We start from the raw sequence: 15,928 nt of genomic DNA on the forward strand, positions 1-15,928 counted from the left end.
CTGATGACTTCAGGATTTCATATGTGGGGATAAGCATAGGAGAAAGAAACAGCATGGACAGTAAAGAGAAAGAACATGGAAAGACAAGCTCTAGCTATTTCTTGATGGCCAGGCTGTCTTCTGCATGCTTTTATTGAGGCAGTTTTTCTGAATGGAAAAAGAGAGTATTGTTTAATCCCCCAACCCACGCTTTTCTGAGGGTAAGCAGAACAGTATTTTCATCAGCAAAGAGGAGAAACACTGAAGAAACAATTTATCTGATAGTTAGAATATGGGTTTCTTAAGCTATAAGGCAACTATATTTAGTAGAAGAGTAATTCCAAGTAGTGAGAGGATGAGCTGTTTGATTGTATACTTATCTAATACTTGCGTATTTCTTGTTTTCCTGTATTCTAAGATTTTTTTTAAAAGAAATTATGTAATTGTGTATTTGTTCTGCATCTGACAATGTAGGTCTAGTACTATAACTTCTTCATATTGCTGCCTTGTATGTGAAATAAGAGGAATAGCTTATTATTTTTGCATTGGATGAAAACAACTTACTGCCTGGAACGGCCATCCTCATTGTGAACAAGGAGCAAGGTTTCATAAAGCACTAAATCAAGTTTTTGAAGCATAGGGAAGTATGAAATACTGGTGGCATTTTGCGTTATGAGAAGCTTTGTGTAGTAGTTTCTGTGTAGTCATTTTCAGAATGACTTTACTATTTGTTATTTTCAGCAAGCAGATACATTAAAAAAACAACAACAAAACCCAACCTTTAGCATGACTTTGAAGCACATGTTTTTTATCTATTTGTTGTCCTTATTGGCATATAGTATTTTTATACTTTTATTGTTTGAACCATGTTTCCTTCTCCAGGCCTCCCTCTACAGACATTATATCTTCAGAAAAAGGTGGACCAGGTTTAATAGGTGCCCTGGGTTCACTGACCTATAGTTTTTTCCAAATCATCTGTGAATACTTGTGCTCAGTTCAGAAAACATCAGTGAATGTGCTGATGTTATATTACCAGTTCTGCAGTAAATCTAACCTTTTTCTATTACATTAGGCACCTTCCATCTCCAAAAACAACTGTGAAAAATGTTGCTCTGCGTCCGATGGCTTAACATCGCATAGTTACTCATTGTACTAATTTTGTCTCTTTGTAGCAAAGGTCGCTTGTTGGAAAGAGTGGTTATGGGTGGATTTACCATGGCTGGCTCATGCCTTCACTTCTTTTTCCCAACTACTTCAGGGTTTGAGCTCTTCCTTGATTTTGCATTTCATATGTGCTATATGCCTGGGTCCAGAGCAAGCCGTTTGGCTTGTAGAATAACTGCAATCCAGTGATGGTGTGCAAGAGGTCCTATTATAAAGGAAAATAATCTAAGTAGGAGGAGAGAGGAATTACAGTGGTCCTTTTAGTATTTTTCTTGAGTCACTTTTGCTCCTGCACTGCATGGTTTCGTAGTGAGAAATGCTGAGCTTAACCCCAGCTGCACACATGGCAGTTTGAAGGCTGCTGGACATTAATAACTGTTGCTTCTGATTAAATCTGAAATATGTGTGGAGCAGTACATCTGTATTTAACATCTTAATCTGTAAAATGTGCAATAATAGAAAAATCCTCTCAGACATCAGTGTGAATTGGCTGGATTGAGTTATAAAGAGGGTCAAATTTGAGTTGGTTTTATTTAGCATCTCATGGTGAAGCAAACTAAGCCACTTTTAACCACGAAAGTGTATAAAGGGATGACTTAGGAAATGTGATTGCTAGGATGATATGCTGTATATCAGAAGTTTGCTTTCTCCCCCCCCCCCAAAAAAAAAAAAAGTTAGTTGTTTATCCTGATGGACTTTGTCCTCTTGGCAGATATATCCTCCTTCGCAGTGAGCACTCACTGGATGTCAGAATTGGCTTGAAACTCCTTGAACATTAGTTTTGGAGAAGAGATTCAGAGAAAGTAATAAAGTGTGTTCCTCTAAGGAATTTGTGTCATTCTGGTAAAAACCCCAATGCATATAATCTGTCTTTCCCACAATCTCAGTTGAACAGCAGATGGGATCCAAGTAATATATGAGTACCCCACTGGACCCAGAAATCTGGGTAGATAAGTTACAGCAGTGGCAAGTGTTTTTTCTTCTGTGTATGTTGTGCAGGGAAAAAAAAGATCTGGAGAGGTTTCTTCAACACAGTTATGTAGAAGGTTGAATTCTGTGCTTCATAAAAAGCATGTATCATCCTCTTCTGCCTTGGCTCATTGGGCAGTCCTGAAGCTGCCAGGCCTGCCATGCAGTGGCAGGGGGAGAGAGAAGCAAGCCCTGCTACTGCACCAAGTGTTGCAGACTTCAGTAACTCAATTTTAGGCATCTGCTTGAAGGTGTGTTTTACTTTAGGAAGTCAGTGTTTAAGTAAGTGGATGCCATAACATAAACTGAAGACTTTATTATTATTTTTAATCAAAAAATCCAAGGTTGCCTACTTGGCGCAGATTATTTTTCAGCATAACATTATACAGCTTTGTAGTGCAGTCCATTAAAATGCCTAATTTTTTATTGCCACTCTCCCTCCACCCCTTTAAAAAAAAAAAAAAAGACCCATTTTTGTGCTTGGTTTTTTGTGGGGGATTGTCTTTTTCTGTTGTTAAATAACAGTTATAGCTTTATCTGAACTCTTGGTTCCTGACACTCTTCCGGATGCTGACCACGACATGCATGAATTCTTTGTTTTCTCTGCCTGTTTTCATAACAATATACATAAAAGACAGAGTGCTAAATGTACTTCAAATGCTGATGAAACTTCCATGTTTTCCATGAGTAGTATAGTAACTATTGTGCTTCTGGGGTGGTGGAATTGTGACAGCTATATTTGTTCTTTGCTTCTGTTTGTAAGACTGCGCTTTCAGTTGCTTGTGGTAGTGCCAGACTTCTGCTGTTTGGGCTGAAATTTCCATCCTCAGAGAGAAGAGCCAAGTAAGCATTGAAGTATCTTGAATTATTCACTAATTACTACTTATTTCCACACTGTGTGAAAAGTGTCCATCTTTCATAAGCTGTAGTCTGGACTAGATGTGTTCTATGTGCTTGGCAAGTTTCAATTTTGGATGTGGGTTAGTTCAAGGTCTAGCCACGAGCTGCTGCCTATTTTGTTTTGTTCTGGATTCCAGTAGGAACTTCTTCTATTAGGGAGTTGACTCTCCCAAAAATGAAAGGGTGGCCCTATACGGTCTCTGTAGGTCCATCATAATTTTGCTTTGAGAATTGTATCTTTCAGGTGTTTCACTTTGCCATGTAGTACAGAATGTTATAAATTTCTGTGCTGGGCTTTTGTTTTTAGGCTCTTTGGCTTCAGGTAAAGGAAAATGGTTTTGATCAATTCCTTCAGAATGGAAAATTCCTTAAAAAGGTCTTCTTGTGTGCAGGCTTCACTATCATTACCTGTTGCTTTTACATCTAGAGCAAAGCCCAGTACGCTCTACCCCCAGTTACTGGCTGTTCTTCCAAGAAGCTTCCTTTCTAGAGTGCTGATCTACACAGTGTTTCCATGCAGTGTTTGTTTTGTTGGGCAGCACCTGCTGATCAACATGGGGACCCCTTGCCTTCTTTAAAATCTGCATAGTTATTAATTTAGGTGAGCCAAATCTCTGTGCTCTTGACCTTGCTTCATCTGGGTTTCTGTTAGCCTTGGTCAAAGAAGTTCCCTCAATGCAGATGCCAGTTTGGCCCAGGGATGGGTTTCACCCCACCTTCTGCTTCCTGCCTCTGCAGGAACCTGTGTTGCCTGTGCAGCATCCCAGTTCTCTGGAAAATTGTTTAAACATGGCAGTAGCTGCAAAATAGTGGAAGCACTTCGGCCACAGAGTGAAGGGAGCGTGTGAGATGATGCAGTAGCACCTATTTTCTTTGCTAGTTTTAATTATAATTTAAAATTAGTGAAAGGGAAGCCTTCCTTCATCTGTACTCAAGGTACTTTTTGTAAAGAAGAGAAGGTGAAACCTGTGATCGCAACTGATTGGAAACTTTCTGTAGAAAGATCTGGTATTTCTTACTAAGCAATTTTACTGTCCTCTGTGCACTTTCCCAGTGTAGATCTTTAGTCTCTCTTCTCTTTTCTCTTCCCATGCATTTTTCAATTGCTTTCTGCAGTTAAAGTAGCATCAGTATCACGAATGGGAAAGAAATCAAGAAGTACCTCCTGGAAAAAGAAAATAAAGAAAATTAGATAAAATCATTATATTTTACATAATATTTTATTTTTCTTTCACAGAAAAAGTACAGGAAAGGATCTGTGGATATTTCAAGGATTAAATGTGTAGAAGTTGTAAAAAGTGACGGTATTATTCCCTGTCAAAATAAATATCCATTTCAGGTATGTTCCTTTAATATAGAATATATAAATTACAGTGCTCTTGTCAACAGCACCAAGCCATTTGGATGTTACCTGCTTGAAATTACTGTCACCTTGAAATACTGAGCCCATTCTCTGGCTCCCTGGTGCGGTGGGTCAGGCTCGCTGATTAAAACTCATTCCCAGCAAGCTCTGCCCCCTTTACAGTACTCCTCCTTGGGAGGTGTGCCTCCTACACTTGGTCTTTTTCCTTTCCACACCCTCTCTGCTTGGGTTTTGACTGGAAAGTGCCTTTTTCTGGTCTTGCTCCAAAATGGGTTAGCTGGCATCCCTTTTCCCCTGTCACCATTCTTCCACATTAAATTACCATTAAATTCTATAGGAATAAGAAAATCAAGATAAAACCTGTGACATTTTCTTCCATTGTGAACTGAATAGCTATAAACACAGAAAACAGAGGGAGAAAGGGGAGAAAACAGAGTGCTTAAAGGGGAGTCTGATGCTGTGCCTGCTTACAGTAGAGGGAACAGAGTGAGGGTGAATTCTGCTGCCAGAGAGGGGACTCTGGCTCCTTTCTACCAGGGCAATACTTGCTTCCCATCAACACAAGCAATGAAGAAGCAGAAGGCAAAAATTGCCCTAGAGCAGTACAGAATAACAAGGAGTTACAAAATGGCCAGACAAAGGATGTCTGATTATGAAATAGCTGTAGCAATAAAACTGAACTTTTTCTAGAAAACACATAGTGAAGAATGAACAAAAGAAAGTGTGAAGCAAACATTTTGAGGAGTTCTCTCAAAATAATACACCATTAGAAAATACTTCCTTATTCTACTAAAGCATCATATAAGAATAATAAACCCTAATAACCTTTTCCAGTTTCTTCATTTTGTGGGCAAGGACACTAATTTTGCCAAATGTAACAGTCGTTTGTCTTGTTCTGTTTCCTGCAGAATAAATAAATAAATACTGCCAGGTGAATGTATTTTGATTATTGTTTTCCCCTCCTACAGGTTGTATATGATGCTAACACGCTTTATATTTTTGCACCAAGTGCACAAAGCCGGGATCAGTGGGTGAGGAATCTGAAAGAAGGTAATGAAAATTGCTCACACTTAGTATCTGACATATATAGATACATTACTTGAGCAGTCTGGCCAAGTTGGAGTTAACTTGATGCTGTGTTTTGGATTTGTAGCCAAAACAGTGCTGAAAACACACCAGTGTTTTAACTGCTGCTGAGCAGTGCTTGCACAGTGTAGAGGCTTTGCTCTTCTGCTCCTCTGCCCAAGCAATGAGTAGGCTGGGAGGGGACACAGCCAGGACACAGGACCTGGGCTGACCAAAGGAATGTTCCAGACCATGTAACTTTGTGCTTGCCAATAAAAACTGGGGTAGAGGAAGATGAGGGTTAGGATTTTTGGCATCTATGTGGGCTATGATTGTTCAGGGACTGACTGGGTGTTGGTCTGCTTGTGGGAGATGCTGAGTGACTGCCTTTATACCACTTTGGGGTTGTTTTTTCCCCTTTCTTTTGTTATTAAACCGTCTTTATCTCAAGCCACAAGTTTTTTCCTCTTGGTCTTAATATTGTTTCCCCTGTCCTGTGGGATGGGGGGAAGTGGGTGAGAGGCTGTATGGGTGCTTAGGTGCTGGCCAGTGTGAACACACAACAAGCTGGAAAAATAAAATGGTAGGGTTTCTGTTGCATACATCTACTGGCTTCTATTTATTTATTGGGCCAGGTAATCGTCTGCATACACAGTGTGTGATAACAGGTACCTGGACATAAATCAGGCACACTGACTGATTTCATTAGTTTTTGAAGTCCAGAATTTGACATTCTGCCTTTGCACAGTGTGTAAATCATCGAAAAGCCTACACAAGCTAGTTAATGGCATCACTCAGAAGTTTTATTTAAATGTAGGTAGACAAAATTGAGGGCCTTAAACTGGTGTAAAATGTCAGGAGGCATCTCTAATGAGATGCAGTTTGATCAGTGCTATCACAGTGTGTAAAGATCTTTATCTTTTTTTTTCCAAGGGCCTCTTAAGGCTTTCTGCAACCATCAAATGCTCACATTAATTGAAGGTGCTCTGTAAAGTCCCCAAGCTCTGGGCTGGGGACCACAGGGCAAGGAACCTCTGAAACTCATCAAGGGTGGGGGAAATGAGCCTTTTGGACCAAGCTTGGGCATTGTGTCATGAAACAGCGATAAATGTCAGCTATCTTTCCTCTCAGAACACTATTTGTAAAGGAACTTGAGCCATTTGAAGCAGTAATAAAAAGAAAAGGAGCGTGCAGAGCCCTTAGGACCTTCACAGCTGCCTGACTGGTTTGCACAGTGCAGGTGACTGCTTGGGTGTCCTTTTGTGGCTGTATCAAACCCCTGATGGGTTGGCTGATTTAGGCAGGGAGTATAGCACAGTCTTCTGCCATTAAATCATGTGTTATCCTAAGAATGTAACCCGCTGTCATTGTATCACCTCCAAATAAACTTGCAAGTAGGTCCTGGAAAGAAGCAATGCTAAAGTAAGGACAAGTGAAGATTATGCCTCATGCTAAAGATATTGTAATATTTATTAAAAATGGTTCTCTTGCCAATTGATTTGTGGATTTTTTTAATCTTTAAATATATGCTCTTTTTATTCTTGCAGAAATAAAGAACAACAGCAATATAATGATAAAATATCATCCCAAATTCTGGACAGAGGGAATTTATCAGTGCTGCAGGCAGACAGAAAAATTGGCACCTGGCTGTGAAAAATACAATCTTTTTGAAACCAGTAAGTACATATGTTTTCATAGGAAATTGTTTTGGCATGTTTTTTCTGCTTTTTTATATGATCCCATCACCGCACCTGAATGCCCTAGATAATAAGGCAAATTTACAGAGCAGACTGAATCGCTAATACTGTGCCTAAAGTAAATCAAAATGTTTGTTTCATTCCCAAGCATTTTGTAAAAACAAAAATACAAAATTCAGTAAGTTATCTTTGTAAAAATGTTCAAGCTGAAAGGATTAGCTGAGGCTGCTGAATTTCACTTGGTTTGTTTTTCTAATGTGACACTTATTTGACCAAGTGTTTACCACGGACTGGGGATAAAACCTAATGGTGAAAAGGAATCAGCTAGAAATCCTTGCCAGCTCCTCAGTTGTAATAAATAATTTATACATACTCATGAAAAAGAGTAACAATTGTGCTACTACAGGGTCTTACTATTCAGTGTTCTTACATTAGTGTAAAAATGGTACAAGAATGCTTAATGTATTTACAGACACAGGACTGAATTTTCTTAGAGGTTTGTAAATGTCCATTTGCTGAAACCTGATGTTCCTAAGGAAGTCATGGTTCATGTATCTTTCAGCATTCAGATCACAAGCTCTGCTTGTTCAGCAGTGGATGCTGTAGCATGCACTGTGACCCTCACTTGCAGTATTCTCCTACATAAGGATAAAGTAATTATTCAGTCCTAATTTAAGGAAAATTCTATAATAGGAAAAGAAATTGAGCCATTGCTTACCTCCCAGTGAAAATTGTGATGCCCAGATGATTTCCTGTCCCCGCAGCTTAAACAGCAATGGTGGGGACCTGTGGATTTAGTTCCATTAAAAGACTTGAAAAATAAACAATGGCTCATTGCTGGCCTTATTCAGCAGACATAAAAGATGACATATAGCTTGATCTCTTAAGTGTGGGGTGTAAAAAAGCAGTGCAGGACTAAAAAATACTTCTGGGTCTGAGAGAGGTAATAAAAAAAAATACATACAACTTTTATGACTTATTTAGCAAAGCAAGGATCAGGAGAGTATTAAGTTTTTAGAAGAGCAGATGTTAATGGGAACAGAACTTTAGATTGTCAGGGTGACAAGAGCTCTGCTTCCTTTTTATATACCTTTTTTTTTTGTCTTTCTTCCTTTTTTATTTCTCATGTATTTCTGCATCTGAGGGTTTGTTCAGGGATCTCTGTGGAACATCCTTGTGTGTCACAGACTTTGCAAAATCCATGGTAAATGTAGCCTGCTGGCTGATTTAAGATGTTTTCTCAAGAATATTTAATCAATGTTTTCCTAATGCTTAATTGGAGGTTTCTTTGCTTTCTGACTTACTAAGTCATGGAGAAGGCTAGCTAAGGTCCTTTCCAAGCCTAACCGTTCTATGGCTCTATGACCCCGAAGGCTAGTTAAGTTATTAAAACCTTACCTGAAATTTACATCTTCTACTTATTTTTAAATTTATAGCTGAAGAGATAGGCACAGATCCTTTCCTGTGCTTTGTTTCTAGGTGTGATGAGATTGCCCTCTCCAAAGCCAGAAAAAAGTGTGGTAAGTAGAATCTTTAAAATGTTGAATATGTAATTGCTGCTTTTTGAGATGGAGTTTAAATTTCCTGACATGCTCTCAGTACTCTGGAGCAGAAGTCTATTTCTGTACATGTCAATGGGCATCATGTTCCATCTCATGGGGGAAAAGATCCCATTGAAATTTAGCTATGCACCTATTAGCTGTATTTGTACTGCTGGTGGGAGAAATGGTCAGAAAGCAAATGCCAGTTGGTGTTGCCCTTTACTGGCAGCTGTGGGTCTGCAGTGTGAGCCAGCCCCATGGATGGCACCTGTGTGACTGGTTGTCTGCTGGTTTGCACTGGTGTGATGGTAAGGGTCGTGGGGTGGAATAATGGAGATGAGTGGGATCATAACAGTGTTGGGTTGTTTCCAGCGACGGCCTCCACCACCTGCTCCTCCAGAGGAAAATGGGAATGAAGAGGAGGAGATAGTGGTAGCAATGTATGACTTTGAGCCTACAGAACACCATGATTTAAGGTTAGAGAAAGGTGAGGAATACACAGTGATTGAGAAGAATGACCTTCACTGGTGGAAAGCGAAAGACAAATATGGGTAAACATGACTTCCTTATTTTTCATCATAAAATTTATAAGGCTGTCTCCACTTCGTAGTTTTTGTTGGCATATAGTCAATATAGAACAGTATTAGACCCCATTTTAGATCCTAGCCCTGAAATCTCATCCGTATCTTTATTCCCACACAGAAACCAATTTAAAATAGTGTGGTTCTTGATAGATTATGGGGCCTGTGTGCAAAGACTGTTGCAGACCTGAAAGCTTTTCCCATTATTATTTCCTGTCAGGCTTTATGGTTTCCCAATTAAGGCATTAGCCAGCCTGCAAAACCTTGCTAGACTAGAACAGTACTCCCACTTCCCTGGGGAATGGCTCATTAGGGAGCAGTATGGTTAACACTCAGTTCAGCAGGCTCCAGCTTCCAGACTTGAATAATCATCATTTTACTTAATAGCTGGATCATTAGGGACAATCTTTAAATGAGTTGAGAGGGAGTTGTAGTGAGATGCCTTAACGACTACAACTTTACCTTCCCTAGATTAAGTTTTGTTTTTTTTTTCCCCTGTGATTTTAAAGGTGGAAGCTTCAATATTTCTCAGGTTGCTGTTGTAAAATGTTGGGGGTAATTGCAGGTTACCAGGCTGTGGCAGGCTCCAAACATATTCCCAGTGGCTGACTGGGACCTCTAAGCAGAAGTGGTAGAGCAGCAGAGGGTTACTCTTTTTCACCCTTCTGTTTGGGCACTTCTGCTGCCTCTAAACCCACTGAAAGTTAATGTGGAAATGCTAATGCAGAGAATTAGTTTCTCTATATCCAGTACTAGAGTGGGTGGGTCAATAATGAATTACAGCAGGAGACCTCTGCATGTCATGCAATTTTATATGTTTTCGATCATTATATAAATACATATTTATTTATTTTTAGGAAACAAGGATATATTCCAAGCAACTATGTAACAGGAAAGAAGTCCAACAATCTTGATCAATATGAGTAAGCGAATACTTGAATTAAAATCTGTAAGGCCATAGAATGGAACCTGTGCTTTAAGAATGACGGTGTATTTTTGAAGTTTTGAAAGCAATTATTTGCATATGACAGCAATGGTTTCAGACATAAAACTACCTGAAACGGGCATACACTTGTTCTAATTCTCACTGATTTTGCTGTGATTTATAATGTAAAGACAAGTAAGTGAGATGGCCATCAGGCATGTATTTTTTGGGCTATCGTTATTAAAACAAAAAACCTCTCCTAGTACTCTGATAGACAAAGGCAGACTTTAAAGGGAATTAACCCATTAAGTGTGTTGAACGTTGGGTTTCTTTATATTAAAGTGACATATTAAGCCAAAGTGTATGGCAGTAAGATAGCAGAATAGAAAACAATGGAAATCATTCAAAATAAATACAACTGATCAGAGACTTTGGAAGGCAGTTCCAGTTTTCAAGGAAAGGTGTAATTCAGTGCAGTTTTAAGTCTTGGTATATGTGTGCATATAACTTATCAGTTATTAAAAATTAGCTTTAAAAAATTTTATTTATTAAAAAAGTAGTTATTTTAGAGCATCAGGATAAAATTTACCAATGTAGTCTCCAAGTCAGTTGTTCTTGATATTCAGATTTCAGTACAGCATAGATTGTTGTGCCTCAGAGCTTAAAACATATTTCATGACTTAGATAAAAGGAAAATGGAGCTGTAAGGAAATAATAATTAAAACCAGTTTACAAACCCATATTAATAGCTTCAAAACTCTACTCTCATCCATGTATGGCTCCTACTGTTACGTTATGGTAGAAGGTAGAATTTCATGTGGGATTTTGCCCTCAGCTTTACTAGAGGGAATTCCTTGTTCTTTGTTACTTTCTCATCTTAAAGGCTCTGTCTAAGAGTCCTGCCCTGCTCTGGGCTGGGCTGCAGGGCTGGCAGAAAGGGAAGGAAGGAAGGAACTGAGCTGCCTTATCTGGTCCAGCCACTTTGTGCTTACCACCTTGAGGCTGTAATTCTGAGTCACTGCACAGTCCAGTGAGCGTTACTGCAGGTTATCTACTAACTTCGAGAAACCACTAGCTCTGGAACAGCAGAACTTAATTAGAGGCAGCTGTGCCACTTCCCTGCTTGGTTACCACTGTGACAGCATAGCCCCAGACCATTGCATCACATCATTTGCAAGTAATGTTGTTTTTCCTTTTTATATTATTTGCTGCACCTGGCTGAAATGTCAGTGCTTCTGTGGCTGCTTTAACCTGCCTATGCAGTACAGAGCTCAGGGATGTCCAGCTGTGACATTTAATTCACTTTTCACCTCCTCTTTGGTGGGTGGGTTGTCCCTGGAGAACCGGAACCATGAAGTTATTGAATGAAGCAGGAGCCTAGAAGGCAGCTCTGCAAGTGGCTCAACTGGTGCGCAGGCAGCTGCTTACCTGCCCTTGGGCTGCTGTTCAGAGCAAATACTGCCATCAGCCTGCATGGGTTTGAGAAGTTTTTGCCAGTTACCTGAGCTTTATTGCCTTCTGTGGGCTCTCACTGGATTTGTTTCAGGGTGTTTTTATGGAATAACTACACAATGTAAGAGAGACTGATCCTTTTGCACAGTAACAAAGGAACAAAGTTCAGTTCTAGACCTTCACTTATCATAAAACTGTTGAATCTGTTGCTTTGTAATATTCCGCTTCAAGCATTTTAGGTAAATCATGCACCTTAAGAAGTTTTGGTTACTGATGTTGTGTTTCAGGTGGTACAGCAGAAACTTGAACAGAAGCAAAGCAGAGCAGCTCCTCAGAAACGAGGTGAGCTCAGCAGCCCTGGAGTATGAACCATAAAATTCACATGAAGTGGCTTCTTTTATTAAAGTAGAGGCTTATTTTGGCATGTGCAAGTCACAGAACAAATAGAAGAGACATGCAACTGGAAACCACTTGTACAAAACTCCCTATGCTTGCATTTCAGGATAAAGAAGGTGGTTTTGTGGTGAGAGACTCAAGTCAGCCTGGCCTGTATACAGTTTCCCTTTATACAAAATTTGGAGGGTGAGTTTCTGTGGCTGCTCCTTGCACCTTATCTTGTCCAAATCCATTTGCATCTCTATCTGAATCCATTTTCATCTGTATCCAAATCCGTGGGCTGGGGGTGAAGCCCTGGAGAGAGCTCAATAAAGAAACAAAGGCTTCTGTGATAGAAGTGACGGTAACTACAATGAGCTTCTTGATTCCATGGTTAGATCATGTTGGGTTTAACCCAGGGTAGACCGGAACCTTCACCCAAGAAGGTCCTGCTCTCCTACCCTGTGCGGTTTCTTCCCTTCTGCCAGCCCACATATTTGCATCGGTGTGTGGTGAGCTGGATCGGGGAACTTGCCAGGCTGAAAATGAACCTTTTATGGGTTAATCTTCAACTTTGAGCACTGAGATGAAGGCGAATTACCAGTGCTTTGGATCTCTGATATTCAAGCTGAAGTGTGAGGCATTGGGCACCCACGCTGGCCCTTGTCATTTTCTGTTCCTAGTCAGTGCACCTTTCTTAAATTCTCAACAAATAGCATTGTGCTATTGCTAATTGTTGTTACTGTTGTTACTGTTTTTCCAGAGAAGGTTCATCAGGAATAAGACACTACCACATAAAAGAAACGGTGACGTCACCAAAGCAATACTACCTCGCAGAAAAACACCTCTTTAACTCCATTCCAGAAATAATTGATTATCATAGACATAACGCAGCAGGTAGATGACTTGGGTTTTTTTCTGTTACTTAGTGTTGATTTGAAAAGGAATGTGACGTGTTTTAGGGTTTTAATGGAATAAACCCCTAAAAATGGATTTTATAGGTACTTCTTTCTCAGGCAAGTCACGAGACACTGCATTTTCACACTTTTTTTCAATATAGGCAGGGTTTTTTTTATACAGAAAGGTTTTGTGTGTGTGTATATATGTAGATATAAAAAAATAAATGCATGTTACAGCTATTATTCTGTTACTTCTGGCGACAGTATCAAGTGAGGGAAAAAGCATTCATTTAGCTCCACATAGTGTCTCTATCAGCTGCCAGTAACCCCCAGCAGATGGAGAGGGATGGTAGTTCCCCAGAATAGTCTGCAGGCACTAGCTTTTTACCTCCTGATCACCACTGCTTATAATGATCTAACCTTCCCAGTGAGCAAACAGATGAGGAGAACGGTAATGTAGTGTTCAGTAAATCCCTAGAGATGGGTCTTTGTAAAGGTTAGACACTTTGGATCTGTGGCTGATGCTGGTGGCTGCCCACTGTACGATGGGGAGAATTTAGGAATTGGGTTCAAGGCACAGATACTAATATAGTTTGGTTTGTTTTTTTCCAAGTCCAGTCTGTACATATATCAAATTCTTATGACCTAGCATTTCCTGTTGATATTCTGGCAAACGCCTTTATAGAAAACATGCTCCAAAACTGTAACCTGCTTTTCATTTATTTTAGCTGATTTGACTACTTCTTTTTAACTGCTTCATTCCTTTTGTCATATCGAGTTCTGACAAGTACTTAGGAGAATATTCAGCTAGCATGCAGCATTTATTTATTTATATAAAATCCCTGTGTGAAGCTGGTGGGATTTATATTGTGAAACAGAAATGACCAAAAGTAACATTGTGACTTCTAGATAATCTTTCTGATCTGATTTATGAAGGGCCTTTATTGGTCTGAGCATAACTAAGCATAACTGTAAAGCACAAATATGGATGCATATATCTGTATTCCTCTCGCCAGTAAGGAAGACCTAGCAAGTTCAATGCAGTAAGTGTTCCTATATACCTCTCATAGCAACTTTGAATAGTCAAAATAATAGCATCAAATATGGCCAAAGCTATATATGATAAGCTTATTGTTAATCAGTGTTGAACTTTGCAGTGAGCAAGTGGCTGACTTGCTGGCTGGTGCTGTTTCAGAAAGTAATTCTTGAATTATGATTGAATCTCAGGTCTTGTTACCAGGCTGCGTTACCCAGTGACCCCAAAGAAGATGACAGCACCAACAACAGCGGGATTCAGCTATGGTAATGGCATGTTATGTTCATGTACATGTATATTTTCTAATGATTTTCTGTGTGTTAAGATGCTACAATATTTTCTAAAATCTTTTGAAGACTTACTTTTGTACTGTGATTTGCTATGCTAACTTACATGGGTCCAAGTTGTACCTTTGAGACCCTTGAAAAGAGGATTGGCATGCCAAGGCATCATGGCTTGTGGTATGCATGTGGTGCCAAGGGAAGGAGTGAGGAGAGGCATAATATGTCATTGGTGCTTCAGGGGAATTTGGCATCTTCTTCCATACTTTTGTGGGCAGCTTGAACTCTGCCTTTGGCTCCTTCATAGGCCTCCAGACGTATGACTCAGTCTTGGCCCTTTGATCTTTGTGGAGAGGTTACTTTTTTCTATGCATAAATTTGGAATAACCTGTTTTAAGCATTGCCCATTAGGTGATGTGAGCAGATTCTATGCATTGGCACAACTTTCTATGATGGCAGCTTGTTGAAGTCAAGTCTGATAATACCGGTATGTAGTTATTGGCCTCAGGAAAGCTTGAGTTTTGCCTTCAGTGTTGTTCAGAAGCTGCTTAAAGATCATGTCTGCTTAAAGGTTTTTTTGATTCTTGAGGTCTAGCAGGGTTTAGTTTTTAAGTTAATTCTAAGACATTTTCTCCCTAAATTCCCTAGGTCGCTAGTAATCCGGTTTCCCTTCCCTCTTTCTGATCACCTACCAGTTCAGTTGGTTCCTTAATACAGGAGTCATGGACTCCTGTTTGATTTGTTTTACAGAAAAATGGGAAATTAACCCCTCGGAACTGACGTTCATGAGAGAACTGGGGAGTGGTCTGTTTGGTGTAGTGCGCCTGGGGAAATGGAGGGCGCAGTATAAAGTGGCCATCAAGGCAATTCGGGAAGGTGCGATGTATGAAGAGGATTTCATTGAAGAAGCCAAAGTAATGATGTGAGTTGTGTGCTTGGCACTTTGATTTCCAGTTCTAGGCCTCTGATGCCATATACTGATTATAAATTAAACACTTATGGCAGGTGGTGGTCTTGCAGTTTTGTGGGGTGGAGAACTGAGTGGAGGAAACAATGTCAACATGATCTCAATCTTTTCAGGAAGCTAACACATCCTAAATTAGTTCAGCTGTATGGTGTGTGCACGCAACAGAGACCTATTTACATCGTGACAGAGTTCATGGAGCATGGCTGCCTTCTCAATTACTTGAGGAAAAAACGGGGAGTTTTGAGTAAAGATGTCCTCCTCACCATGTGCCAAGATGTATGCGAGGGAATGGAGTACCTGGAGAGGAACAGCTTTATCCACAGAGATCTGGTAACATCCCATTAAGCAATACAATCCTTTGAAATTCTGAGTTTTGAACTTAGCCATTACTTCTTTGAAACAGCCTATTCATAAATAACTGCTTTTGTTCTTGCAGAAAACTATATGTAATTGAAGTGGGCTCTTTGGGGTCTAATCAAGTCTCTAAAACTGCTGTGTAAAGACAATGACAAGAGGTTTCTCTCTCCCAAGAAAATGGAATAAAACCTCTCTGAAAATTTTATGAAGAGATAATGGCTATTGGCACTGATATAATAGCATATCTCTATGTATTGGTGCCATTTGCACCACTTGTGAATCCCTTGATAAGTTTTTCGGGTGATATTTTATAAAATGGTTTAGTTCTCAAAACAGTATCACCTTTTATAATGAGAATACAGCACTGAACTTGGTAA

General features: G+C 39.7%; 1 protein-coding gene across 1 annotated transcript in view; it reads left to right on the forward strand.

The window, feature by feature from the left end:
• TEC (tec protein tyrosine kinase) overlaps positions 1 to 15,928 on the forward strand; it is a 32,108-nt gene that overhangs the window by 10,355 nt on the left and 5,825 nt on the right. The window contains exons 2-13 of the mRNA XM_061352778.1: positions 4,250 to 4,351; positions 5,344 to 5,425; positions 6,988 to 7,116; positions 8,617 to 8,657; positions 9,051 to 9,229; positions 10,117 to 10,182; positions 11,924 to 11,978; positions 12,139 to 12,218; positions 12,775 to 12,908; positions 14,138 to 14,212; positions 14,978 to 15,149; positions 15,308 to 15,524. Coding sequence (XP_061208762.1) covers positions 4,250 to 4,351; positions 5,344 to 5,425; positions 6,988 to 7,116; positions 8,617 to 8,657; positions 9,051 to 9,229; positions 10,117 to 10,182; positions 11,924 to 11,978; positions 12,139 to 12,218; positions 12,775 to 12,908; positions 14,138 to 14,212; positions 14,978 to 15,149; positions 15,308 to 15,524 — 1,332 coding nt within the window. The remainder of the gene's footprint in view (positions 1 to 4,249; positions 4,352 to 5,343; positions 5,426 to 6,987; positions 7,117 to 8,616; positions 8,658 to 9,050; positions 9,230 to 10,116; positions 10,183 to 11,923; positions 11,979 to 12,138; positions 12,219 to 12,774; positions 12,909 to 14,137; positions 14,213 to 14,977; positions 15,150 to 15,307; positions 15,525 to 15,928) is intronic.

Source organism: Neopsephotus bourkii, unplaced genomic scaffold, assembly GCF_033783945.1.
Source record: "Neopsephotus bourkii isolate Nb327-2 ecotype Australia unplaced genomic scaffold, CSIRO-AGI_Nbou_v1 NB_54, whole genome shotgun sequence".
NCBI lineage: Eukaryota > Metazoa > Chordata > Aves > Psittaciformes > Psittacidae > Neopsephotus > Neopsephotus bourkii.